This window comes from Hesperophylax consimilis, chromosome 11, assembly GCF_061612785.1.
Source record: "Hesperophylax consimilis isolate HC1 chromosome 11, BYU_Hcon_1.0, whole genome shotgun sequence".
NCBI classification, from domain to species: domain Eukaryota; kingdom Metazoa; phylum Arthropoda; class Insecta; order Trichoptera; family Limnephilidae; genus Hesperophylax; species Hesperophylax consimilis.
In genome coordinates, this window is record NC_142846.1 from 15,227,285 (window position 1) to 15,255,177 (window position 27,893).

The 27,893-nt window shown below is 32.7% G+C and overlaps 1 protein-coding gene across 1 annotated transcript in view; it reads left to right on the plus strand.

The window, feature by feature from the left end:
- LOC149419853 (serine proteinase stubble-like) overlaps positions 1 to 27,893 on the plus strand; it is a 113,546-nt gene that overhangs the window by 21,564 nt on the left and 64,089 nt on the right. The window contains exons 2-5 of the mRNA XM_089637061.1: positions 16,684 to 16,905; positions 21,324 to 21,752; positions 23,946 to 24,341; positions 26,340 to 26,425. Of these exons, the coding sequence (XP_089493187.1) occupies positions 16,684 to 16,905; positions 21,324 to 21,752; positions 23,946 to 24,341; positions 26,340 to 26,425 (1,133 nt within the window). The remainder of the gene's footprint in view (positions 1 to 16,683; positions 16,906 to 21,323; positions 21,753 to 23,945; positions 24,342 to 26,339; positions 26,426 to 27,893) is intronic.

Genomic DNA, 27,893 nt, shown 5'->3' on the forward strand with positions numbered 1-27,893 from the left:
TTTAAATAATATTTATCACCATAATACAAAATGAGATAGCATAAAATTTATGCTACCGTGTCAGTCTTGGAGATATATCTTCGAAAAATATTCTACGATTATTTCTTGTAGTGTAGAAAATCTCACAAAATTGCCGAAGAGTTTAAAGGATTATCGATAGAAATAATACAAAATACACGACTTATGATTATATGATTAATTAATGAGATCACCAACAAAAAAAATCTATCATGATTATAGCAGTAAACATAAAAATAATCAAATAAATATCAAATCGCTTAAAAACTACAGCGAATTAAACATAATTAAAAGTGGATACTAAAATGCATTCGTGATGATAAATCACATTAAGAAACTAATTGTTTTTTTTCTTCTTCTAACGGAAAACGGGAAATGTCTTAATGGGAGACTCCTAAGCGTGGTTTAGAGCCAATTTAAAAATCCATAATTCAAATGCTAACTCAGAGGTGTGTGTAAAAAAACCCCCCAGACAGCATCCCGAAAGATGACATAGGCCCTGAAGTAAATTATTTTCCTCAGAGCTTTCTGTGTGGGGTTAATGTAAAAAAAACAAAGAGGAATTATTAATTGTAAACGCTGTAGCTGTTTTAACCTAACATAGTTACAGATAATTATTCCTCCTGATATCAACTACATTTGAAAATAGGTGCCCTTTTCTGGAAATTAAAAAAAAAAAATATTAATTAAAAGGTTGAATATGATTTTTTTATTATAACGACTATTTAAACATTATAAATACAAAATATGATAATAAATATAGTCGTATTTCTCAGTCCTCTTCACTAGGGTGACCTGTGCTAAGGTGGACTAAAGTTATTAATTTCTGTTATATTAGTTTTTTATGTCGCTTTTAACGTTTTGATCCTAGTTTTTTCATTAGTTAACTTTTAATTGCTTTTTATCAGTTTTATTTTCGTTTAAAACAAACTATTATCGCTAGTTTTTAAGTGCATCGGAGGTTTGCTAATTTGTAGTTAAATTTTCAGATTTAAAATGAACACATCACTTCAAAAATAATCGGATATTATAACAAAAATCTTTTTCCTGTAGAAAATTAACGAAACGATTCGTAAAATCGTCACCGCAAGCTGCTGTTGCTGATAATCAATTTTTTTGCAACACCCACGCAGACGACTTAACTCGATAGCTACTCTTAATTGCCCCAATTTATTGGTTTTATAGAACTTGATATGGGTTTATACTGGTTTCGGATATCGAGCGTAGTAAATCAATGTTTTGGCCATTATTAACGACCAACGGAATACTTAATGACTCTCAAGAAAGCCCACAAAAATTTAACTGTATTAGACATTTTTTGGCTGTTTAAATAGTACCTGTGAAGTTTATTCCCCATTCAATGACAGAATAGACTAAGGACGGGTTGTTTCTAAAAATTTGAACAATTCATCAAATTTAAAAGTAAATATGTGTTGTTTCAATTAATTTGAACAATTCTTCGAATAAAAAGTTAATTTTCAAGTTCTGATATTATTTAAGTTCTTTGAAGTAACTGGTCTATAATGATATAATAACGGATCTTGCATAGGAAATTCACAGAACTAGCAAATGAACGTTGAAATTTTGATGAATTGTTCAAATTCTATGAAACAACCCATCCTTAATTTTCAAGTTCTGTGAAAGTCCACTTGAAGTTCTGTTTTTATATCAGCATTGGGCAGTTGCTTCACAAAACTGAAATAATAATAGAACTCGAATAGAACTTTCAAAGTCATTGAAAATTAACTATGAAATTTGATGAATTGTTCAAAATCTCTGAAACAACCCGCCCTTATTAATGAATACCTGACAATCGATTCCTGATATTATTATTTGGAGTAAATTAAAATTGATGGCGTTTTGGTTACTAATGACTTCTTTGTTGCGTTTTTTATTTATTTTAATTTTAAAATTGTTAAAATGAGATGTAAATATGAGATGGAACATAAATAATACAAACACCCAATCAATCGTTAAGCACATCAAATTCAAATGATGTTTTTTTTAGTTTAAAAGAACATTTTATTAAATTTCAATCTTTATCTTATTGAAATGAAAAATCAATGCTTGTTATATGATCTCAAATATACTGTTATCGACTTATTGATTGGTTGAGTGAATTTATTAAAAAAAACTTGATTTATTTGGAGTGTGCAATGTTAGGGGGCCATTTCATTACCGCAGCAAGTTTATTAATTATGCAAGAAGGTCAAAGTTATTATGCTTAGGTAGATAGATGATGAGATAAAAGAAGCGTAGAGTTCAGGAGATTTATCAACTTGCTTAGCCTATAAATAATACTACGAAACAAGTGAATATTAAATTCGACAAGTCAACTCAGCACTGACTGAATATTTTCCTAATTAAATCACGTTTAATTTTTTGATTCGTAGAGATATTCATTGTTACGCATCAAAACCACTTACTTATAGTGCACAAGTTTCACTACCCGGTTTCGCCCGAGATTCAACAATCGTTTGCTATTTTTTTTTGAAAAATGTCTCACAAAATATGAAGGTTAACTGTAATTAAATTGATATTTCGAAGTTCGGTAAATTATGTTTGATGGAAGTCACTTTCAACTGAAATTTGTTATTTTTTTTGATTTGAATACCACACAAGAGTCTAAACTGTACAGTCTGGAGCCAGTGAGACTACGGCGTATTTTGGGAAATATTTTGAGGTTGAAGGTAGTAGGGAGAGGAAGGAGATGGGGAAAAGGAATGTGGGATGTACCTGGCTATTCAGATCTTGTTACAAAAGATGGCTAAAGCCATTTTAAGCAACGTTTGAATTCTGAATGGTAGTCTTACACCAGGGCGATATTGAGAGTATTCCACGAAAATGGTTGTGCTAACTTAGAAAGCTAAGTTAAGGCGATGCCATACGTAGTAATGCAAAATCATGTGTTTTTGTTTTAAAAATTTGGTCGCCTAGAATTGTTTCAGATGTTTTCATTAAATACTGCGAGTAGAATACATCTCGGCCTTTGAAATAATCGAGTATTTTTTAGATAAGTATTTTTATAAGCCCAGAAGAAAATAATGTATAAAGCCTATGAAAACTGCTTTTACGTTCAAAATCTCGTACTTACAAACCCATTTTTGATTATAATTTTATTGTATAATGTGGCAAATTAAGTTATTTATAAAATGATAGAAAAAAAAAATTTATGCCTGAACATCCACAAAATAAAATAAAAGGCACCTTTTGGCAATGTTTTTTTCTTGTATAAATCAAAACAGGTGGATGGTGTTAAGCGGAAATTTAAACCTTATCGCCATCTACGTTAGGGTTTTTATTGATAGCGGCTCAATTTAAAATACTACACGACGTAGTGCATCGCCTTAATAAAAGCTGTGCAAATTTCATTGTATAATGCTCAGCGCTTAGGAAAGAAAAAAAAAACAAAGAAATATGTTTATTTATTATGAAACACCAGATTTTTTATTATTGTTTTGCGTAAGTAGTCACCTACTCATAGATTGCAAATTATTTTGTTGTCCTCTGTGGTGGGGTGGTAAAATCTTTGGGTTGGACCAGGGCTTTCAATACCAGGGGAAGTACATGTAAAAATGTGTTACTGAGATCAAATAATTTTGTACGATATTTTCGCTTCGCCACAGGCGAACGTTAATCTCAGTGCATCATAAGACAACGCGATTCGAAAACGAAATCCTGCTTGAAATGGTTCTAGCTTTGCTTTGTAACATAATCTGATAAATTAATTATTTTTTTTGTTTACATGAAATAAATTTTAGTAATAAAGTTGTGTTAACTATTTGTTGTACGTAGTAACAATTTATAAAATAAGTAAAGTTACAAAACAGAACGCATGAGTTACGCACATGTGAAGTGATATAGAAAAAAACACTTCTTTAAAATGAGAAATAATAAGATTAGTAAATTAAATTAAACTTTTATATAATTTTTCCCATGAAACATGTTAAAAAAATATATCGATAATAAAGAAACATCCCAAAAAATGTATATAACTACGGTGTGGCAAACTCGTGGAATTCAGTAAAGTAATAAAGAAGATTTCGTTTCATCAACAATAAGAAATCCTTTAACATATCTACAACATTCCCAAATCTATTACCAAAAATATGCACTCGATTTATAGGTGTGTAGGCGAGAATTTTAGGACTGTCCATACGATCATTAATATTTTTATTTGACACAACATGGTCAGGAATAATCCGCCATTTGCCAGCGTAATCAAATTTAGTTGTATCTTCGGAAGTAAATAGTTAATGTTTTGAATTGGAATATCTTAAATTTTACTGAAATTGGATAATCTTACCGATATCCATTCTCCGTCGCTTCCTATTTCCTCACTCATCACAAAGTTCCCTGTTAGCGGCGTTATAGTATCACTCTCAAAGCAGAGCTTTTGGGTGGCATATAAAAGAAAACCATTTAAAACCAATTGAAATTGCGGCATTTTTAATTGATTGATTTTCTAAAGAATATGATATCATACTACATTATCCCTTAAATAAATGAATCCAAAATACTTTCTACTAACAGTTTTGATCCATATCAATGTAGTCCTTTTGTCAATTCTCAATTTAATTAATAAGTACATTGATGAAAATCATACAAATAGAAAACGAATCTAAAATATCATGAAAAACTGCTTGACACATTTACATTGACTAATAAACAATTATTATTGTGTTTGTTTTACTATTTTTGATCGCCAATCAATATTATATCAATTGCAATTGTTGTAGGTTTACAAATCAATTTAATTATATAATGACTGCATAAAGTACATTTCTTGGGCTGTGTTACTTAATTATTACGCAGAAGTATAATAATTCTTTATTTTTACTGTCTTTCTCCCCAAGGATTTCTGTTCCGAGTTTATATTTTAGACGTCTTCACAATTTCTATTATTTCATCATCTTCACGTTTCCTTAGCCATATTTTGAGGTTATTTTAAAGCTTGGTTTTTCCCATGGTACCTTTTTTCTGTGACAGATTTAATGTAAGCTTTTTTTAATTCCCATATTTATATGTTCAAAGAATGAAACAAAAAGAATTATTAATTGTTAAAATACTTCCTACCCACGTACAAGAAAGATTTATAGATAACGGATATGTCATTAACTTTCTAATAACAATTAAACGATAGAAGGGGAATGGCTTCTAATAAATATATTTTTCTTTGTATAATTCACGCTGTCCGATGCGTCTATTTATAGTTTTATTTCCTACAAGAATATGATATTGATTTCAGAATTCAGGTAGTAAAAACTCCAGTTATGCCCATGAACAGCAGGGTAAGCAGATACTTAAATCGTACGTAGATAATATGTATAAATTTAAAAAATATTATTTTTTAGCTATTTTTAATTCTTAATGGCGTTATAGATAGTCCTGATTTACTTGGTATAATAACCCCCCATGTACGATCTAGAAATACTCGATTAAAAATGTTTTAATTGCCCCAATTCGACCGGTCGGTGGTCGAGTTGACATCTCGTTTGGATCCCACCCAGGCGTAGTGTGTTCAATTCCAAGGCTGGCTAAGTCCTCCATCACAACACAAGCAACATTTTCAGCTTACTGTGGTGGTAGTAGGAGATTTTAAAATATTGTCAGGTTATTCGTAACCCTGGAATGTTTGTCTTTCTTTTTAAAATAAATTAAAAACAATGACAAACAAGTCATTTATATACACGTTTGTACCTAGATTGCACGCAGTTGGCAATACTTTCTCAGAAATAGTGGTTGATGTATTAAACTGCACGTAATTTAGTTTTAAGAAGGTTATAATAATATACTTAATAAATATATATATTGATGTGAGTTTATTTTACTTTTTTGCGTGTGTCCTATTTCACATTTTCTTAAACATATTTTATTTCTTTAAGAATGTTCGACTCAATTATCATAACATAACATACTCACAAGTTTGTTAAATCCCGCATTGATATTCCCTCGGTTAAAACAAGGTAGATAAACCACCAAAAATCCCGTAATACTGGGATTAACACAAGCGCGGCACCGGGATTACGCTGCCGCTAAAGGTCCGGGATTCCCGTGATCACGGTCCCGATTCCGGGATTGAAAGCGCGGATATAATATAATACGTAGGGCGCATGAAACTTTATTTAGAATATTGTTTAGAATATTATGTTTGATCTAGCTTTTGTAACAGGCTGACCCATATCTCCAAAACGGAAATGCCACAATCCAACAAAACGATAAAACGCAAAGTACCTTTTTTAATTTACATTTGAAAACATGTTTATTAGAGCTGAACCGCCTAATAAATTTGAGAATGATTGTTTATGTGACAAGAAATTAAAATAACGCTTACGGATAATAAAACCCGACGGCCCAAATAATGATCGGGTCATATTACACAAAAATATGGATTTGATTTGAATTTTATGGCGGTTAATAAAATGACAAATTTTATTGCAAAACTTTTAAAACTACGGTATTTTATAAAACCTATCTAAGTTCGGTCATTAATGCCGTCATGGTTATCTTTCTTTCACTTCTCGGATTTTAAATCAAATTTATTCTATGTAAGACTAGTAATCAATTACGATACGATTAAATATCGATTTTATTTGATTTTAAATTAACTAGCGTTTGACGTATGAACTCTTGCGACCAGGGATAGTCAATATTTCGTAATGGAAGAACGTCGAGGAGTAGTTTGCCAATCTATAATAAGATAAGATCCTAAGTAAAATATTATGTTAAATTTTAAACCTTCTTTTTGAAACTACCGACAGTTTTTTTAAGATAGTTTTTCAGTTTTTCTCTATGTGTAAGTATGTTAATTATTCAGTACAAGCTCAAGTGTTCATTGACGTATTAGTAATGCTTTTTTAGGAAAAATTAATAATTTTGCTATAATATAAGCTTCACTAATTATTCAAATACACTGGACGAGTAACAACGATAAACTTATGCTGTAATTCGAACTGAAATTTTTATTCATACCTACCTGATTTTAATCAGTATCTTATCATTTGAGGGGGGATTTCATTACCTCTCGATAATCTGTAAAAATAATTATTTATTTTAATAAATAAATAAATATTCACTTTTACCGGAATAACATTTTCAATGAAATTTTTTTTTATCCGAGATACTATCTAGGTTAAAAAATAAATAAGTTAGAACTTTGTAATCAATAAAACAGATATCAGTCTTATTATGGAAAAGATAGTTGAAAATAATATATTGTAATTACTGAATTTGAAATATGAGATCGAAAAAAAATTACGTGAAATAGTAAAGTGCCAATAACTAAGTTGGTTAAGATATTGTCTGGGAAGACAAAGGTCCTTGGTTCGATTACCCGTTGAGACCATTACGTTTATATTTTTATGTTTCTTGTTCTGTTTCACGCTTCGTTTAGTTTTATTAGTATTATCTTATTCTTCAATAAAATAAATAAATACTTTCAATATGTGGAAAACTCGGCTATTTTATCACATATAATACACAGCCATTACATCCATAGGTTCGAGTAAGATAATTGGTAAATTTTTCAAAATAAATAAATCGAAAATCAAATTAACCCTATGAATATATCCCTAGAATTTAATTTGTAAATTATCGATAGTTACTAATTCTAATAGTAACTAATTCTAATAGCTACTAAAGCTAAGAGTTACTAATTCTAAAAGTTACTAATTCTAATAGTTACTAATTCTAATAGTAATTAATTATAATAGTTACTAATTATAATAGTTACCAATTCTAATAGTTACTTCTTCTAATAATTATGTGTTAATTTCATTGAACGCAGAAAAATATAATCCTTGGTAAGTTCTGTATTCAATTTATAAAAAGTACCATTTAGACGTTTTTTTAAGAGCAAAAGTACCGTAGAGCGGATTATGGGAACGATTTTAAGATGCATCAAATTAATAATTTTTACCCATTAGTTTTGCATGTCCGAACAACATTTCAAAGTTTTTGCCCTCAGAACGATTCATTCTCGTTCATTAGGTAAGTGATTTATTTGTATGTGCCTAAAATGTATGCGAAGTTCACAGCAAGGTAGGTACCCAGTATTTGCCCAGCGGGCAATGTATTACAAGGTAAATTAAGCAAATTAACATGCTTTTCGAATTCACGAGATAACGGTTTAAGATTAATGATATGGCAGATAACCAAATTTATTACCAAATTAACTACGGAATGCATTACATAATAAATGTATTTAATTTATTACGTAACTGGAGATTAGTCCATTACAAGAAATCAAATTCAAAGTCTGGGTAGCCATTTTTTAAATTTAAGAAATAATATTGGCACTTCTGTAAATGTAATGCACGATTTAATTAAACACGAATTTTGTGTCGTTGATTTAGATTTTATGTTATAAAACCATACAATGCCTTGGAGGTATTTATTTTAATTTTCCTAATACATAATTCGAGTACATAAATATTCTTAAAATCACTTTAGAAAATACAAGAGAAAAATGTTAAGAACCAATTAAGGCGATGCACCACATCGTGTAATATTTTAAATTGAGCCGCTATCAATAACAACCCTTACGTAATGGGGATAAGGTTTAAATTCCCGCTTAACACAATCCGCCTGTTTTGATTTATGCAAGAAAAAAACATGGCCAAAAAGTGCCTTTTATTTTATATTTATTTATTATTATTATTACACGCCCTAATGGGCTTTTACACACTACAAAGTTTAATAGTAGAGTATCACAGTTATTATAGATTCTACAAAATTAAAACAATAAAGGAAACATAATGCAACGAAAAAAGAAAAAATATTAAATGTTACAACAAAAGTCTCACATAAATAGATATTCAAAATAAAAATAAGAATATATATATTGCGGAAATTATAGATGTCGATATTGTGGATGTTCAGGCACAAATATTTAATTTTATAAATAACTTAATTTGCCACATTATACAATAAAATTATAACCGAAAATGGGTTCGTAAGTAGGAAATTTTGAACTTTAAAGCAGTTTTCATAGGCCTTATACATTATTATTTTCTGGGCTTATAAAAGACTTATCTAAAAAATACTCGATTATTTCAAAGGCCAAGATCTATTCTACTCGCAGTATTTAATTAAAGCATCTGAAACATTTCTAGGCGACCAAATTTTCAAACCAAAAACATATGATTTTGCATTACTACGTATGATTTTTAAAAATTCATTTATGTAATGAAACAAAGTTATTCGTGGATAAATAAAAAAATAATAATTTACCTAAATAATTGGTTAGAGAACGAATAAAAAAACGAACTTTGACATTTTACAATGGCATTTTTACCAATTTAGTATTCATTAATATACAATATTAAATTTCTAAAAAAATGGTTTTTCGTACTCCTGCTAAATTTAATTTATTAAATAGATTTAATAATATTTTTTTCGAAATCATTGATTTGACACCCTTTAAAAAACCCAGGAAATTTGCATTTTTTACTGACTTACTTATATCGAAAATTTGCATAAGTCGAAGATGAAGTTATTTGAGAATGAGTCCTCCACATGTGGTCTCCGTAATTATTTTCGTATTTAATTGCTTAATTAATTCTTTTAACATGGCAGCAATCAAAACAAGGCTCGAGAATTCAACCTGTTACTATAATTATACTCGAATACCATCAACATCCAGATACGTTTGCGAAGTATGTTCGATTGGTAAAAGATAGGTGGGTTTATATTATTATTGTTCGTGATTATTAATTAAATTTTATATTTTATTATAATTTATATTTCTTGCTAGAGCAATCTCGGTGACTTACAAAACTCATTGCAGAACGAGAGGAACTTACAATACATAGGTGGGATAATTTTACATTGGTATTTTGATATCAAAATGAGAAGTTTCACATGGAAACAGTACAAAAATAGAAAAATAATCAAAATTGTTTCAGATACAAAACATTAAAAAAATAGAAAAATTAAGGTAAAGGCCACACAGTAATACCAAGATACTAGAATAGATAATAAAATACCAAGAGGGAGCGCGCTAATATTAAAAAATATATAATATTAAGAGCGAAAATGGTGAAAATATTTCATACAATAGGACTCGTTTTAAATACAGCAAAAATCTCTCGACAGCTGCTTTAGTTGCATTTAAAGATAAACTCAATTTGGTTCATACTTATAAAATAATAAATAACAACACAAAACGTGTTTTTAATAATTTTGCGATTTTTTTCTATCTAGGAAATTTCAGATAATTTACTTTTCGACATAACAAATGTCTAAATATTATCTTCAAAAATAATATATTTATTTTTTTAAACTTAAACGTTAACGAGAAACTTGAAATCAAAGATGAAAAATCAGTAGAAATTAGGTATGCGGGAGGTTTAGAGGAAGCTACAAGCCATAAAATTTGTATATTCTTGGTATACCTTACATTGTAGGTAATAGGCATTAAAATCGCTTGAGAAACGTTCGATTTCAAGCACAAAAATTGTTTTTATTTATTTTGTAAATAATTTTATAAGAAAGCAAAAGAGTTAATTAACTGAAACTGTCACAGATAATCTTGGCTAAAATACAGTATTTTAAAAAGGTTGTTTCCTTTACGCGTTCATACATTTCTATTGAAAAAAAATTTTTTTTAGTAGTTTACATTTATATTATTTATTGAGTAATTTATTTTTTAATTTGTATTCTACTCAAGCGAAACGATAGGAAAACCTTAAATTTATCTAAAGCGTATTTTTGATATTCATAATGTACATCAATTCATTATAAAGATTAATCTAAAAAAAATTTGCGATAAGCTTAGCCTTAAGCAGAACAAATAAGGAGACACAAAAAAGGAAATAGACAGAGATGTACACATAAGCACAAAGCTATGGTGGGAATTTACAAGAAGGTACTTACCCACTAATACATTGGTAAAAATAGATTATGCTCGATTACAAATACAGGGCAAAGGAAAGGGGGAGAAAGAAACAAGACAAATTAAAACACGACAAGAATTACGTATTTTTGTTTTTATTTATTATGTTTGAATTAATGTTTATTATTTATCCTTCGTAATACCGTAAAATATCAAATAAGGTTCAACAGAACCAGGAAAAATTATAGGTTATTCTTAAAGAGTATTTACTTTATGGCTTGCTATAATTACAACATAAACACAAACTTTATATATTTTAGATCACTTTCAATCAAAAATGTTTGTTTATGTTGTAAAAAATATTGCATTGATTAAAAAAAGGCTTATAAGATAGAAAATCACCTCTTTATAGCAAATTTCTTTTTAAGAAGATATTAAAAAAAATACGAAAAGCCGGTCCGGTCTAGGATGAAATTTTATTTTAATTTTATTTTATTGCAATGACGTTAGTTTCAAAATTGAAAATAGTTTTGAACTAAGTATACAATTTAGTTCACGGTCGAATTTTCATAAACAAAAATAAACATAACTGACTCCCTCGGAAATAAGTTGAAACTGGAGAATTAATTTGTGAAAACTGTGACATTTTATGTGTTTTATACAACATATAACTTACTGTAATTACTACTTAAGTCATGATCATGTACAGAGTTAATTATCTTAAATAGAAACTAACAAAAAATATGATTTTCAATTAATAAGTTTTTTACATTTGAAAAGCGGTTCAGTGGCGGAATCTGATAAAGCACCCGTACGGCAAACAGAAAATTTCGAGTAAGGCTGTAAGTTGTACCTAAATAAATTTTCTTTTCGTTGAATTTTTCGGATTCATATTTTTTTAATATTAGTTTTGGTTTATAAATTGTTATGAGTTTTTCATATTTTACGCTTAACAATGACTTAGCATGGGTTGTTTCATAAAATTTGAACAATTTGAAGCGTTCATTTTCGGGTTCTGTGAAAGTCCTATTCAAGTTCTGTAATTATATCATTATAGGAAAGTCGCTTGGCAGAACTGAAATAACAACAGAACTTGAAAAAATCTTTCACAGAACTTGAAAATTTGAAGAATTGTTCAAATTCTCCGAAACAACCGTTCCTTAGGACGGGTTGTTTCGGAGAATCTGAACAATTCATCAAATTTCAAGTTCTGTGAAAGACTTTTTCAAGTTCTGTTTTTATTTCAGTTTTGTCAAGCAACTAGCCTACAATGATATAAAAACAGAACTTGAATCAATCTTTCACAGAACCCGAAAATGAACGTTGAAATTTGATGAATTGTTCAAATTTTCCGAAACAACCCGTCCTTAGTATTTTAAATCTGATGTAGACAAGTGCAGCACCGGGATTACGCTGCCCCCAAATTTCCGGGATTCCCGTGATCACACGGTCGCGATTCCGGGATTGAAAGCTCTAGCGCGGATATTATTATTATTGACGTGAGAGGCGTTGCGTGGCTATTTGTTATGCCGCTTCGTTTGTACACGCTGCAACTAGACACATTGTCGTGGTTGAAAAAATCACCGCACTTAATTGGGTCGTTAAAACTAGTGCAGTGAAACCGATCTGCGGCATATCTTTTCTTTATCTCGCACTATCGCAATGCTTTCCTTCCGCAAGAGGAACTTTCCACAAATTCACGCAATTCTCGCATTTTTCCTCTTCCGCTGTCACGAGTGGCGTGACTTACAGACTTACAGCTTGTGGGAACTGGGAACTATCTACGATATTGCGGATGATAAACGATGGTGTCATACACGATATAAAATACCTTATCTCGCGGTAATATAAAATCATAAAATGCAGCACGTCTTCCGCCACCGCCGTTGCAGCTTATGAATATGAATAAGATAATATAAAACTTCTCCGCATCTTATCCGCCGCTATGATTAGGTTTAAGTATAAATAGCAGTCTCTTCGCGAAAGATTGATATCTCTCCACTTATAATATAATGCGGAGGTTATTAATGATACGCGGTATGATGGGTGAGCATTACTTCAAGTGTGTTTTTAGGACAATTAGCGTTCTGTACTTTCAAGACTCGGGAAGAGGACTTTTGTTAAATGGAAAAAATAAAAAATATAATTGTGATACCAGTAGGTGGCTATATACCTATGTCCAGGGCTCCCAATATGAAAGAACCTCTTGAAATAGACTGTAACGTAGATTTCATTTTCTGTGTCATCCCTGTCTTATTCCTACCGATGATTTGTTTACGGTTTCTATATACGCCTTCTAATTTACAAAAATTGGTTTATAATAATTACTAGTTAGGTTCCAATTGTTAACAATTTAACTATTCCCAACCGTTTCACCCATTGAAGGCAAACAAAAAAAAAACAAATTGCAGCATTTTGTAGGCATTATGGTGTCATAACATTTCAAAACTGCATTTCTTAATATTTTTTCCTGGTACTATACTAGATACAAATGATTTTGTTTCACATGAAATACATCTTGCGAATCGTGTTACTGTTTAAAACGTTGAATAAAACTCGTGATTTTCTTTGAATATTAATGGTGTTGGATACTGTCGGATATGCTAGCACTTTGCTTATTAAGAACACCATCAAAAAGTATTAAAGAATTTTTTAATTCATGGTCTTGTGTGATTTATGAAAGCAATATTAATAATAATATTTTTTTTTCGAATCCTCTAATATGAAAATATCTGGAGTCGGTGAATTATTTTCCCATTTGATCTCTGGTGATTTGACGTTTTGTTCTTGTATTGTTTTGTATTTATTATGCTTATATAATGCACTTGCATAATGTGGATTCAATAGATGATCATTTGTGGAAAAGTGTGAGGAAGGGTTTAGTTTTTCCTGTGGGGAAGATTTAACCAGGACATAAAGTCGAAAATAAAAATAGTTATTTAGAATAAAAAATAGAATAATTTCTAACGCGCTAGGTACCTAGTCTACACTTGTATCTTGTGTTTCAATTAATATACGTATTAGAAATCCATGGTGGTCTGTAGAGCCTTATCGATGAATCTAATATTCCTTTAGGGGTAGAGAGTGAACTTTTCTTTTCCCAGATAATTTCCACTTGAACTGTTTTTAGTATGGTGACATAAACATTCAGATACGCCTAAGGACATCTCCTATGATCTTAGATCCCAATCAATAGTTAGAAACACCCAGCTACTGAGAGTGCTTTCGTTTGTTTTTTGCGGTTTAGAAATCATTATCACAATACGAAACACAATATTAATTTTGCTTATGTTTGTCTATCCCCGGGCTATTTGTCGTCACTTCTACTGCCAGTTCTACTCTTTCTAGTACGAAAGTGGGCTACCTGGCTTAGTTTTATCTAATTGTCGTTTACTTTGGTAATGGGCCACTTGCACTATTTTAAGAGAAAATTAATAAATATTGAGTGTACTGGATTCCTCTCGAGAGTACCTTGGGTAAAGATTTGAAAATTATGTGTTTCATTCTTGACTTCACGAATGTCGTCGGACAACTGACTGATTTCGCCTGTTACTTCTCTATTTATTGGGCTAAAAGTGTACAGTGTCTACACGTATTAGTTGGACCAATTATTTTTATCTCTAAACAGAGAATTGGAGAACAAAGAAAGATCCGATATTTAATTACTGTTTCTAACGATTTGTGGTGCGAGTAATTCAAACATTCAAAGACTATATGGCACGTGTACAGTGATTAGAATATTATCAAGATGATAAACAATTTCTTATTAATATCATTTTAGGTTAGCCTCTGCTGTCCGGTACATTGAAAATACAAAACAACACTCTATGCAGTAATAAACACTTATTAATTAAAACTTTCAATAGGTTTAATATTGTATAACGTAAAATTTCAATTTATTATTATGTTTGTAAAAGCCCTACTGGCATTCAAAAAGTATTTGATAACCCTTTCTTATAGTGCTTAAAAAAATACAGTTAAAAGGTGTAAAAATTATTTGAAGCTTTATAAAATTACAAATCTTACGTAATCTTTCTGAACAGAATAATATATATTTCATGCATCTGGCCCATTCAGTTTGCTTTGCTGATTGAGATAGTTGTTTTATTTAACAAACGGATTCGGATTAACCTTTCAACGTCTTCATTAAATTGAAGCTCTTTGATTCATTAGCAGACGAGGAATGTTAATCTTGTGATATTTGATATGGCCGATACTGACTACTGTTCTATTATCGTGCGTCTCGCGGTGCTGTTCCGATATTAAATATTGATTAAAAACGGGTTAGTAGAATAATATGAATGTAAGTATTGTGTATTGTAGACCAACTGCAGTTTATTCTGTCTAATAATGGTGCGTGCTTAAATTTTATGACTGCATTAAAAACTTCGCATTTTTGGTTTTTGATATCTAAGGCTTTGTAGAAAATACAGAGAAAGTAGGATATTAATGGCGTGATCACCAATATCCAAATACCATTCTTAACATAAAGTTTTAAAACCGTTTCTATAATGTTGTATTCAACTAAGTCATAGGTCGTGCTAACACAATTTAAACATAAGTTGAACGCGTAGAATATTGTCTACCTTCTTCTGGAGTAAAAAACGACTCCCTAAAATAACTACAGTTTTTTGTTTTCTGAGATTGGCAAAAAATCATTACATTTATATACATGAAGATTTTATTTATACCTTGGTGCCAAGATGGCTGCCGATTTCATTAGTAAATAATAATTACTTACGTGATACACATTTCACGATTGACTCATGTTTGCGTTTTAAATAAATATAGCAGTAAAATATAATAAATCGAAAAATTAAATAAAACACATAACAAAATAAACAAATGGAATTTCAAAATTCTAACAAGATGCTTCTGTCGCTTTGTGCACTGTCGGTGACCAAACATTTATGTAGAAAGATATTTAAACACGGCTAAATCGATTTCAAGCAACATTTACACTATGGACGGTGGTCTTTTTCCAAGGTAATGTGCCTTGAATACACTATACATTGTATACGGAAACTTATAGTACAAGAGTGAAACTGGGGAATCTACTCCATACAGAGGACTAAAGAAAAACTTTTTGTTTTTCGATCTGAACATTTCGATTTTTTATGTGAGGCTGAAGGTAGTAGTAAGGAGAAAGATATGGGGAAGAGGAAATGGGGAAGTATCTGGCTATTCAGATATGGATACCAAACATCTTCAAAATCATTTCAAGGAAAGCTTCAATTCCGAATGGTGGACTCACGCCAGGGCAATACTGAGAGTATCTTCCACTCTGGAACGGGCTACAAATATACTATATATTATTTAAAATGAGTCAATCAAATAAAATTTAAGATTTGAACCTGCGACAACCTGCTAGCTAGTTAAGAGCCTTACCCCTCGACCACGGAGACACCAAAACTTTGGAGCGACTACGCTATGGAAAATTTCAAAATATGATATTAACTAGAGTCGAACGATTTTTTTTTTTAAATTTGACCTTAGAAATGAAAAAGAAAGCTCAAATCAAAAAAGTTATCCCAAAAATCTACTCTAATTGCGATGTAGATTCACAAGTTTCCCGCTTGTACTACGAGTTTCCGAACACTGTATATTATTATAAAATAGTAATATATTGTGGAACACCACAAATTAATCAAATTAAATTGACATGTTTTGGCCCTAATCGATCTGTAGCCAAGAGACGTGAACCCATCTTCTCTATAAGTGTATTCTGTTTCTTCATCTCAATGCCTGTGGCATCCAATGATTTTCAGACTTTTCAGTTATTTCAGAAGTGCATATTTTAGTTCAAAAACTTATGAATAATTTTATTACAGGTTACCAGATATCGCGCAAGCCATGCTCGGTGGGAGGCACGCGCGGCACGTGCATGTTCGTGCAGGACTGCCTGCGTGGTGCGGGCCGACACGTGGGTGTGTGCGTGGACGGCTTCATGTTCGGCTCGTGCTGCGCCGTGGACGAGAAGAGCGTCGCGGCGGCGAGCGCCGTAGGAGCCCTCCCCACCACGCCACCAGTCTTCCCCGATAGGTCTACCACAGGTAATACAACTGCTTTGCCGTCTTTAAACCAATATTCTTTAACAATGGACGTTCGTCATATTCAGACATGTCAGACAGATTTCCATTTCCCCCCGAAACGTATATCAACGTGATTGTTCAATCTATACATGGATAATTTTGTATGCAAGAATTGATGGAGTTAGGGTTGGGCGCGAATTTGAGTAATCTGAAAGTGTATTGCTTGTTGTATGCTGATGATGCGGTGCTGATTGCTAGCAGTATGGAAGATATAAAGTCTCTCGTGTCTAGGGTGAACGAAGTACGAATATATGAAGAATGATTGAATGATGAATGTAAGTAAGTCTAAAGTCGTGGTGTTTGAAAGAGAGAGTACGAAAACAGTGTGCAATATGAATACTTGGAGCAAATGGATGAGTTTATGTAGTTAGGAAGTATGTTTACGAGAGATGTTGAAATAATAGTTAATGCAGGTAACTCCATTAATGGAGGACTGAACGCGGTTGGCGCTAACAAAAAAATTCCCGAAAAAGTGAAGCTAGCACTCCACAATGGATTGCTGATACCTACCCTGATGTATGGCATTGAGGCATGGAACTAGCAGAAAAAGAATGAAAGTACGCTGAATGTAGAAATGAGATATCTGAGGCTTATGTGTGGTAAAGCTACGTATGATTGTGTGAGAAATCAGATCGGGAGGTAGGCCGGTTGAGGGAAACCCTCTCTAGTTGGTCTTTCTTGACCAACCAGCGCCTTGCACTGCAGTGGGAGGGATGGATTCATACGTCACTTCTAGACACACTGACCCTCAGATTCCTAACCAACTCTCATACCTTTTTTCCTTCCCAGAACTTCATCTCCTTCCCTTTCTTAAACCTTACACACAGTATCCCCAAAGATCACATAGGCTCCGAGGGAAATTATTTTCTTCAGGGCCTCCTTTCTAGAGTTAATGCATAAATGATAAGTTGTTACTTAAGTTGCGATCACACCTGATTTATACTATGATCTATGAAAGTTGAATTGACATTAACTTTCGTTCTATAAATGGACCAAATAGACTCATAGATTATCCATTTTTCTCATGAAGGGTGTATCGGCACGTGACATAAATACTATTGGTCTGGTTTTAACGAAGCTCTCTGTGGTAGGACGATAATAACAATACACAACACCGTAAATCAGTCTTTCAGGCTTCCTTCATTAATAAAGGAAGAGTCTTTATAAAAATCATTACCTGTAACGATGAAACTGCACTGTACCATCTCTTCCCCAGAACTAATATAACTTACTATTGTTCTTGTTTGACTGGAATATGAAGTGGTTCGGTCACGCCAATGAATACACCCAGCGCGCCGCCAGGAAGTTAACTAAGATGATTTTCATCTGCCCTGAACTGTTGTCTGTTCAGTGAGTTCCGACGCTATTTGCCTAAGATATTGAGCGTGAATGTTAAAACAGACGTTAGCAGTCTGAGCGGTAAAGTGTAATGTGGCAGCTCGACCACTTCACCGATGGTGGTGGGGATAACTCAATCTCACTACCCGGAGAATACAATAAATTTCTCCAACAAAAATTTTCATGGACCAAATCATATGTCCAAATACAAAATAAATTCAAATCTCTATGGTAACTTATACACATAACGCAATGTTACCATCGAACTGAAATTTTATTTATCATCAAAAACATAGTAGGTATGTAAACTTGCATATTATTCAAGGTAACATTGATTTATTAAATAAATAAATAATAATAATATAAATAAATTCTTTATTCCAGGATGTGGGGAGGTTAGTGCAATCCCACACATCCCATAGAAGATATAAGTACAGATAGTAAAATAAATAAAAAGAGATTAAAAATTAAATTAAAGCAGAGAAGCACGGGAATCCATCGGATCTAAGATTGTGGGAGCAAGTATCTTTCTCCAATGGTCTTCAATGCTCGATCCCGAAGTCAGACGGGATTCTATGATAAGGATGTTTCTGGAATGGTTTATCCTTCCCCTCAGTCCTGCAATCCTTGTTCTTAACAGAGCTGTAAATCCTGGAACTCGCCCTTCTGTAAACATCGAGGAGGCACTGCAGTGCCTGGGGAGTCCGAACATCAATCGGTAGGCGTTGTTCCGAATTCCGTTGTTCCGTTGTTGTTGTTGTTAAATCCGGTTAAATACGGGATTGTAGGTTATTTCCTTTGAAACTTTTAGTACGTTCCTAATAAATTGAAACATGTCTTCATGCACGTGCATTTGTCCTGATAATATACAATGACGAGACAATATTAGAATTTTTATGAACATGTATTCCGACATCGCGATAACACATTCGTATTAGTTTGTAAGGAAACCTATCGATGGGCTTGCACTCCCATTTTTAACCGGATTACGAATAATTTGAAGAGATTCTTAATAAATTTACAATATTTAATGTTTTCTGTGTGTATTATAACAGTAATAGAAAACATGTATAATGGCACAGTAATAAAGAGACAATAATAGTAGTCATATTTAATTTGAACATTACATGCCTCACTCGGCGTTGGTACCACCTGTATTGAGGCAGAATTTTGAGAATACGAATGAGCTCGATCCTACTACATAACTGTCTTCAACTAAAACACACGATCCAATAATATTCTTCGTAGGGGGATTTAATGGTTTGTCCCCCCAGCTATATGAAATCCATATATTGCCTAGAATCGCGAAAGAAATTCATGGAATGTACGCATCTCTGAATATCCCCATGTGCGCTGAGAAATGTATCAAAGGACGCTGACTAAGTTGATTCGCTTCGCTAGTTGTTAGAAATAGTAATGTCCAAGAGTGTGTAGTTTGTCCCCATGTGCGCTGAGAAATGTATCAAAGGACGCTGACTAAGTTGATTCGCTTCGCTAGTTGCTAGAAATAGTAATGTCCAAGAGTGTGTAGTTTATTTAGGCTCCAAGATATTTAGGCGCGGAGCTGAGGGGTCGCCTGCCGCCTTGGTATACCCCCAAAATTCAAGCTAGAAAAAAACCTAAATAAAATTTTGAATTATTACTAAATATTAACTAATTTTGTTTAAAGAAGTCGGTAATATTTGGTAGGGATCGACCCCATATCCCCCTGAGACGAACCGCCACTGGTCAGAGTTCCGAGTGGTTAAGAGTGTTGAGGAAACTGATGTTGAATTGTTTGCATATTGACGCTGCTTTTGCTTGTTGACATTTTTTGTTCTGTTGATATCTAAAATGTTCTTGTCACTGGCATCTCCGTTGTAATTTATTTTTTTGTTACATCGGTAGTTTACGATAAATAAGAGTTGTTACAACTGAGCTTTCAGGTTTAATACAATTTCTATAATTTATATATATATATCGATACAATTCGAATATTTTACACATTATTAAAATAATTTAATGTCAAATATAATTGTGAATGGTAGCAGAAGTCTGGGACGCCTAATGAATGGCATGGCACAATCAAGCGAATCAGATACTTGAGTCGGGCCAGAGTGTGTGTAAAGACCGAATTGATTGGCGATCCATCCTCTCTGCCTTCCCCTGCGGGAAACGGCGTGATAGTTACTTAGTTAACTAACTAACTAACTAACCATCATGCCGTTTCCCCGCAGGGGTAGGCAGAGAGGACGGACAGCCAAACAACTCGCTCTTGGCACACACTTCTTGCCTCATTCACATTCATACATACTCTTCTATTATTCTGACTCTTGACATGTCCCGACTTCTGATTCACTTGGTGGTGCCATGTCTTCCTCGGGCGTCCCCGACTTCTGCTACCATTCGCATTTGCATCATATATCCTCCTTACACTCCTATCTTCGCTCATTCGCTCTACATGCCCAAACCATCTAAGCGTCCCTTTCTTAATCTTACTCATTACGATTAAATCAGCCTTGCACTCTTTGCGGATCTCCACATTCCTCACACGATCAAACATGGTTTTACCACACATACGCCTCAGGGATCTCATTTCAACAGCATTCAATCTACTTTCATCCTTTTTTTGCCAGTTCCATGCCTCACTTCCATACATCAAGGTAGGTACCCGCACTCCGTTGTGGACTGCTAACTTCGCTTCTTTGGACAATTTTTTGTTAGCGCCAACTGCGTTCAGTCCTCCATTAATGGAATTACCTGCTTAGTACCTGGTTAGTTAATTAGTTTATTTAATATCTGTCTAAGCAACGTGGCACAATATATGACTATAATATTAGTTTAAACATAGAGACATTTTCGTTAATCTACAGATATAGAAGACTGAACTTTTCTTCGCATTTTTACTAACGACATCTATGGACAGAAAAATAAAGCGGTGATAACGATTTGAAATGAACAATTTTAGTTTTATAAGGTAACAATCCTTAGTAATAAATGCGTTTATAATGTTTTAATTAGTATAGTAGGTGTAATTAAATGGTTTTAATTTCTGATTTCAGTAACACAGTATCGTCCTCCAGTCACAGCAACAAGGCCGTACAAGCCACCCCAGAATCAAACCTATACCAAAGCTCCCAGCTTCAATCAAACCGACTTTACGGTGCAAATCACGAACCGGCCGTACTCCCAGCGGCCGACCTTCGTCACAAAACCGATAGGTGTCAGTCACCACGTAGTGAACAAACCGGGCGGGGCTCAGCCGGGTTACAAACCTAGTTTTAATAATAATTATTACGATGAGAACCATCTATCGGCAACACGACCAAGCAATATGAGCCACCGACCTCTCTTGGCCACTAGTCCAAGCAATAAGATATCTTCTAGTCCTAATTTAGTAGGAGGTTCAGGATTTGGGCAGAGAGGGACCGCGCGGCCGATGACTTCAAATACCCTCAATGATATCCAGCCCCAGGAAAGTGTTGGTTTAGGTACGTATGATTTTAATAACATTTTATTATCATTGTTTCACGTCATCTATTTCTCCAATGCTCCCTTCATATAAAGTCCTCTAGTGTGATATTTAGTTTTGGAAGGGAGCTTTATGGTTTGTGAAACGGCTTCAAGATTTATTTTATTTTTACAAGCCATTATTGAATCAAAATATATATGCATAATATCTAGTAACATTGCATTTTAATAACAACTATGCACGATCGTCGACTTGCAAAACCTTCTCTGGAATTTTTTCGGAAATCTGTAGATGTCTCAAAAAACTGTTTGGAATCTTTTGTGTATAAAAAGAAAATACCTTATACAATAATAATATTTGGATGATTTGTACAGCGCCGTTCGTGTACAAAATCACCTCAAGTGCGCTTGATAATGATATATCAACATAATTATACACTATGCTTTTGATATTTATAAAAAAAAATCATTTTTTTTTTTGTGAATTTAGAAACTGTAGAAATTTCCCGAGCGGGTTTTTGTTTTTTTTTTAAGATAATGAGAATGTTTCAAAATTATAAAATAAAAATGTAGTTTTTTATACCATTTTATCTGTTCCTACACTAGGGTGTTGAACAGACCCGTGTGATTGGGAAGAAACGCATTTCAAGTCTATACTAATTAAAACGAGTAGGTACCTATTTAATGACTAACAATAACTGTTTAGTTAGAAAGTAGGTATGTACTATGAACCCACCTTCTTACACACCAAGAACTAGTACCTACATAAATGACCTTAACGTCTAGTACAAAATTTTAGCGTGGATACACGAAGAAAAATGAATAATCTGATATATTAAAAATCTCTTCAAATTATTGGTAATCTTGTTAAAAATGGGACTGCAAGGCGATTCCTGATAAAGTATTAGTAAATTCATAATAATATCGGAACACGTGTTCATGTAAATGCGTTTATTTTAATAATATATCATGACGAGAAGCAAAAATGTAAGGATTTTTATCATCGTACATCGTGACAAAACATTAGTATCTTACTTAAAGTTTTTCAGGATATCTATCAATTCATTCGTTAATGGCCTACAATCCCATTTTTAACAGGAATACGAATAATTTGACGAGATTCTTAATTTTTTTTCGTGTACTTTTAATAAAAATGATTACTTTACTTATAATTTAATAGTGCTACTCTGCGGTACTGCTACAAGATTTATCAAAGTAATTAACATTGGTTTTGCGATACTTACGTAAGATTTGCCAAATGGATTCGGAGAATGCTGAAATGACGATACCATTACTCCCGGAAGGTACAACAAGAATATTAAGAAATGGAAGGAATATTTCTTCCGTAGGCAGTTTTATGGGCATTTTCGAGGATAAGACAAATCTGATCCAGTAAGGGATTTGAAATCCCACCGAATTAACTATTACGCTGATAGGAACATTGGATATTGTAATGGAAAACTGCTGATGTATTGCATTAACTATGGTACTACTATGGTAATTGCTTGCTAAACGGAATGCTTCCTCCGAACTAAGTGGCTCTCAGAATTTTGTAATGTATTGAAAAAATGCGGACATAAAGAAAAAGAAGGGATTCTCTAGGAGTTGTTGCGCATTAAATAAATTGATGAATCATTGAGAGGTTTTTAGCAACTTCGTAACCACCGAGTTAATGTTTGACAGGATGTCCATAAAGGATTCTATATGGTTTATAGATTATAATTAATTAATACATTTCTGTTAAAAACACTAATAAATATTGGTATATAGTTACTGCCTAAAATTGGAGTGCAGTCCATCAAGGCAGAAAAGCTGTACACACCCTAAGTAAAGCAACGAACTTTGAAGAGAATATGAAAGAATATAGACCTCTCTTTTATAAGAAATATGTAAGAACTTGCATGCTCATTTATTCAGTTGTTGAAGGTCATATTAAAATAGCTATTTTCACATTTTCAATGCACAATAATCTTACCATAGCCTGAATAACTACACACAGCCTTACCTTTGGTCATGTAATGCAAACCACTGCCAAATACAAAATTAATTAATTTGAGATTAATTTTGACTGTTGAAGTGCTCGTAATTCAACATTAGAGTCATATTGTATAGTTATCATCTTATTGCATACGATCAGGATATGCTAGAAGTGTAATGGTTATTTTATGAATTAAAGTTCATAGGAAGGACTTTAAACTATTTGTTAATTTCAGGCGGAGCCTGGGCATCCAGGCCCGGTCTCAACATCAACACAGTCCACTGGCAGGCCACCACTGAAGCCAACTTCATCACCAAACCTCGCCCCGCCTCCTGGGAAAAACCCTCCACCGGCAAACCCAAACCCACTAAGAAGTTCACCACCACTACCCAGAAACCGCAAACCATCAAAACCCCGCACCCGAAACCCTACACGGTCAAACCGGCTAATCCTAAACCCGCGAGGAACCCAAATCCTAGTTATAATACTAACCCGACTTCAGCCCCCCAATCTTCTGTAGATGGGAGACCCTCGACTGTGACGTATTTATCGACTGTGGCGCCATCTATGGGAGGACACTCGAGGCCTTCTACTGGCTCTATTACGACTACAGCAGCTACCAAAGATGTCGGTTAGTTGCACTTTAACATTATTATTAAAGTTTTTTTAAATTTATTTATATTGATTTCAAGTTGAGACTAGAATGAGTCTCCGTTCGGGCAAAAGTCACTAACCAACATGCAAAATTTTAGAGATATACAAATTGGAATGTTACAGAAATAATTTTATTTCAATGCCTTATTTTTTTCTATTATTGTGCGTGTAGTAATGTTTAGAAATTTCCGTCGTATGTACTTTAAAACCGTATTATATTTTATATGGTTTTACATGGATTATAAGAACAGCATATACCTAGAGACCTATCGAAAATTATACACAAAGTTTTGAAAGCATAAAATAACAATAAACTGATAAACTAAATATGAAACAATATTAGTAGCAGTAACGTTAAATAAAATTTACTCTAGAACAATACTACAAATAAGATAAATCACTAAAACTACATTCCAACGCTACTATAATTTGTAGGATTTAACGAAGTGCTGGTATAGATTACGCTTAATTCCATAAATGGTATCAGTAAATATATCAATAGTACCCCTAAACTTGTTGCCTAGATCGTGCATCCCAATGGTAAGTGAGTGTATTTGGTTGTGTATGTATTGCAGAAGAATATTACAATTTGTCTTTTGTTCCTAGTCGGTACATGGAATTTAATAGTGGCAACGATGGCATTAAATTGTTTATTAAATAAATGTGTAATACAACAGGTCTGACATAAATTTTTTCATATTACCTATAGCTTTTAAACATGCAATATCTCAAAAATGTGTGTGATTATTTGAAGACTTTTGTTATAGATGCGATATAAAATTTTCACCTGACTATTTTTCTGACAAATACAATTTTATATTTTTGAATTTGACCTTCACACACATACCAAAAATAAAATATGCCTACCAATTTTCATAAAATTAAGCAAATTAAAAAACTTGTGAAAGCAAAGGAGCATTGTAATAAATTAAGCTCTATGATTAAAGACATTTTTTGATACATTTTCAGTATTAATAATAGTACTATCAGGTTCAAATAATGTCAAGAAAACTATCAAACTAGACCAGTTTGACTAATATTGCAGAATAAGGAACTTTATTGAAAAACATTACGGCTTAAAAAACATATATTTATACAGGTTGTATCGGCACGTACCCGACAAACTTTAACCAGCTATTATTCCTTAGCACATTTGGAATAAAAAATGTTATGGGCACTTTGCTGTCCGGTAATATTTTTTTTTAATAAAAAATAAACTATTCATATTTACACCACCTGTGACCACTGTTTTATCCTTTGTCAAAGTTTGAAAACCCGTCTGTCAATATTTTGTTCGAGTTTCGTTGAATAATGTACGTACGTACCTACGTTGACGCGCTTTTACAATCACAACGAAATGGCACGGCACCATTCGTCTCATTTTTAACTATTATTATTTAGTGTGTACGAAAGAGCGAGGACACTTTTTGACACAATTGCTAATAACAGCTGTTGAACACGAGAAACAATGCAAATGACAGTGACGGAGTGTGGATTTTTTTATTTATTTTTTGTTTTTAATGGAAAAAAAATGTTACCGGACAGCAAAGCGCCCATAACATTTTTTACTCCAAATTTACTGAGGAATAGCTGGTTAAAGTTTGTCGGGTACTTGCCGATACACCTGTATACATCAACAAACGCGATTCTGAATCCGTATAATCGCACACAGGCCACAAATGTGGTTTTCAAATTATTTCAAACGAATTCATGTATTTTGTATATCATTGACCTTACTGTTAACCGATAAAACTGAAGTACCTACGTATGACGTAACGCGAACCATTTTTAGATTTCGATCGTTTTGGTGGGTTCCGAAAAATGCAAACTTTGTTATTTAAGTTAGACGGTGAACATTCATAAATCATAATGCTGTTGAAGCTTGAAATTAGTATGTTTCAGTACCTACTTTATGCGGAACTATTTCGATGGCTTTAAAGGAATATAATTAAAAACTGATGAATTTTTGTTCCAGAGTGTGGAGTTCCCGCCCTATTGAACCGACCAGAGACACGCATCGTGGGCGGGAAAGACGCCTCCTTCGGTCGCTGGCCCTGGCAGGTAGGAACTATTCACTAGCCACTATCAGTAGGCAGTCCTGTCCTATTTTACCTATTAATTACTCCCTTTACCTTATTGTCTCCTGGGATTTTTATAACACATAATCAGACTGCACCCGCAATAACCCTGCAGGACGATCCTTTAATTTAGTTAATTTACATCATGTTGTCATTACTTACGTATAACGTTTTTCACTATCTTTTTTACAATTTATCTTTTATTTATTTATACTGGGTTTTTACAGACGATCTCACTTACGTGAGAACAATCCAGTTATAAAAAAACTCAGTTAACATACAAAGACATATTAATTCTTATATACCTAAATAAAGATTAAAATAAAAAAACAAATAAAAATAAAAATTCAAAATTAAAAATAATTATGAAATACAAATATTACAGAAAAGTAAGAGACGCAAGTAATACATAATATAATCAGTGCAACATATTATTTAACAATAGCAGAAAAAAATTCTGAATCCATACCAAATTATCGACAAAAATATCTACTCAATCTTATTATACAGTCTACACATTTGGGTCAGAGGGCTAAAATAGGCGATATTATTTTTGAAAATATCCTTTTCTCTTTAAATTTAATAATTTGTTTATATCTCATATCATAATAATAATAGTGTTTATTTTATTCACCTGAACAGAACGGCGAAGACAGCAAATAGTTTGCTATATAATAATAATATTTGGCTAATTTATATAGCGCCGTTTTCGTGAGAAATCACTTCAAAGTGTTATACTTTGAGGTGATTTCTTTGAGGTTTGATTTGAGGTGGTTTACATTGCATTTTGCTTTAAGAAGTTTTCTCGTTAATTTAAACATATAAACAAATTGTGGTCGAAATTTTTTCTGTTTTAATACGCGTTATTATTGTTTTGATAGTGAATCGATGCGTTCGACGTGTTTGCAAACAATTGTACGTTTTTAATGTTTTGATTTTGAGACTTATCATCGAGCCTTCAACGAGGTAAAAATTAACTCCGACATGATTCAAATAGTGCGATAATCAATCATCAGACGGACCCAACTGTGCTTGGAAGTGTTAACGGTGAACATTTAAAATAATTTATGTGACGTGTTTGTGTGTTTGAATTGGAGATCGGAACATCGCTACATATTGTGAGTACCTACCTATGGTAATAATAATTTCTATCCGTTGCGTCGGCGTCTCAGATCGAATGACACCCTGAAATAGCCGAAAAATATTTTTTTTTGGTTTTTTTTTTTTGATGAAAATGCTCAAATCACAAAACTTTATGTTTATTTGGGTTCCCCATGTGGTGTAGATTCTCCAGTTTCCCGCTTGTACTACGAGTTTCCGGACACCGTGTATAACGATTTATAAATCTTATAAACAATATAATTCTATATACACAGCAAATAAAGAACCTGATTGTATCACAAATAAAAATTGTAGGTAGAACAATATCGGTAAGGTAAAAACCTTATGCG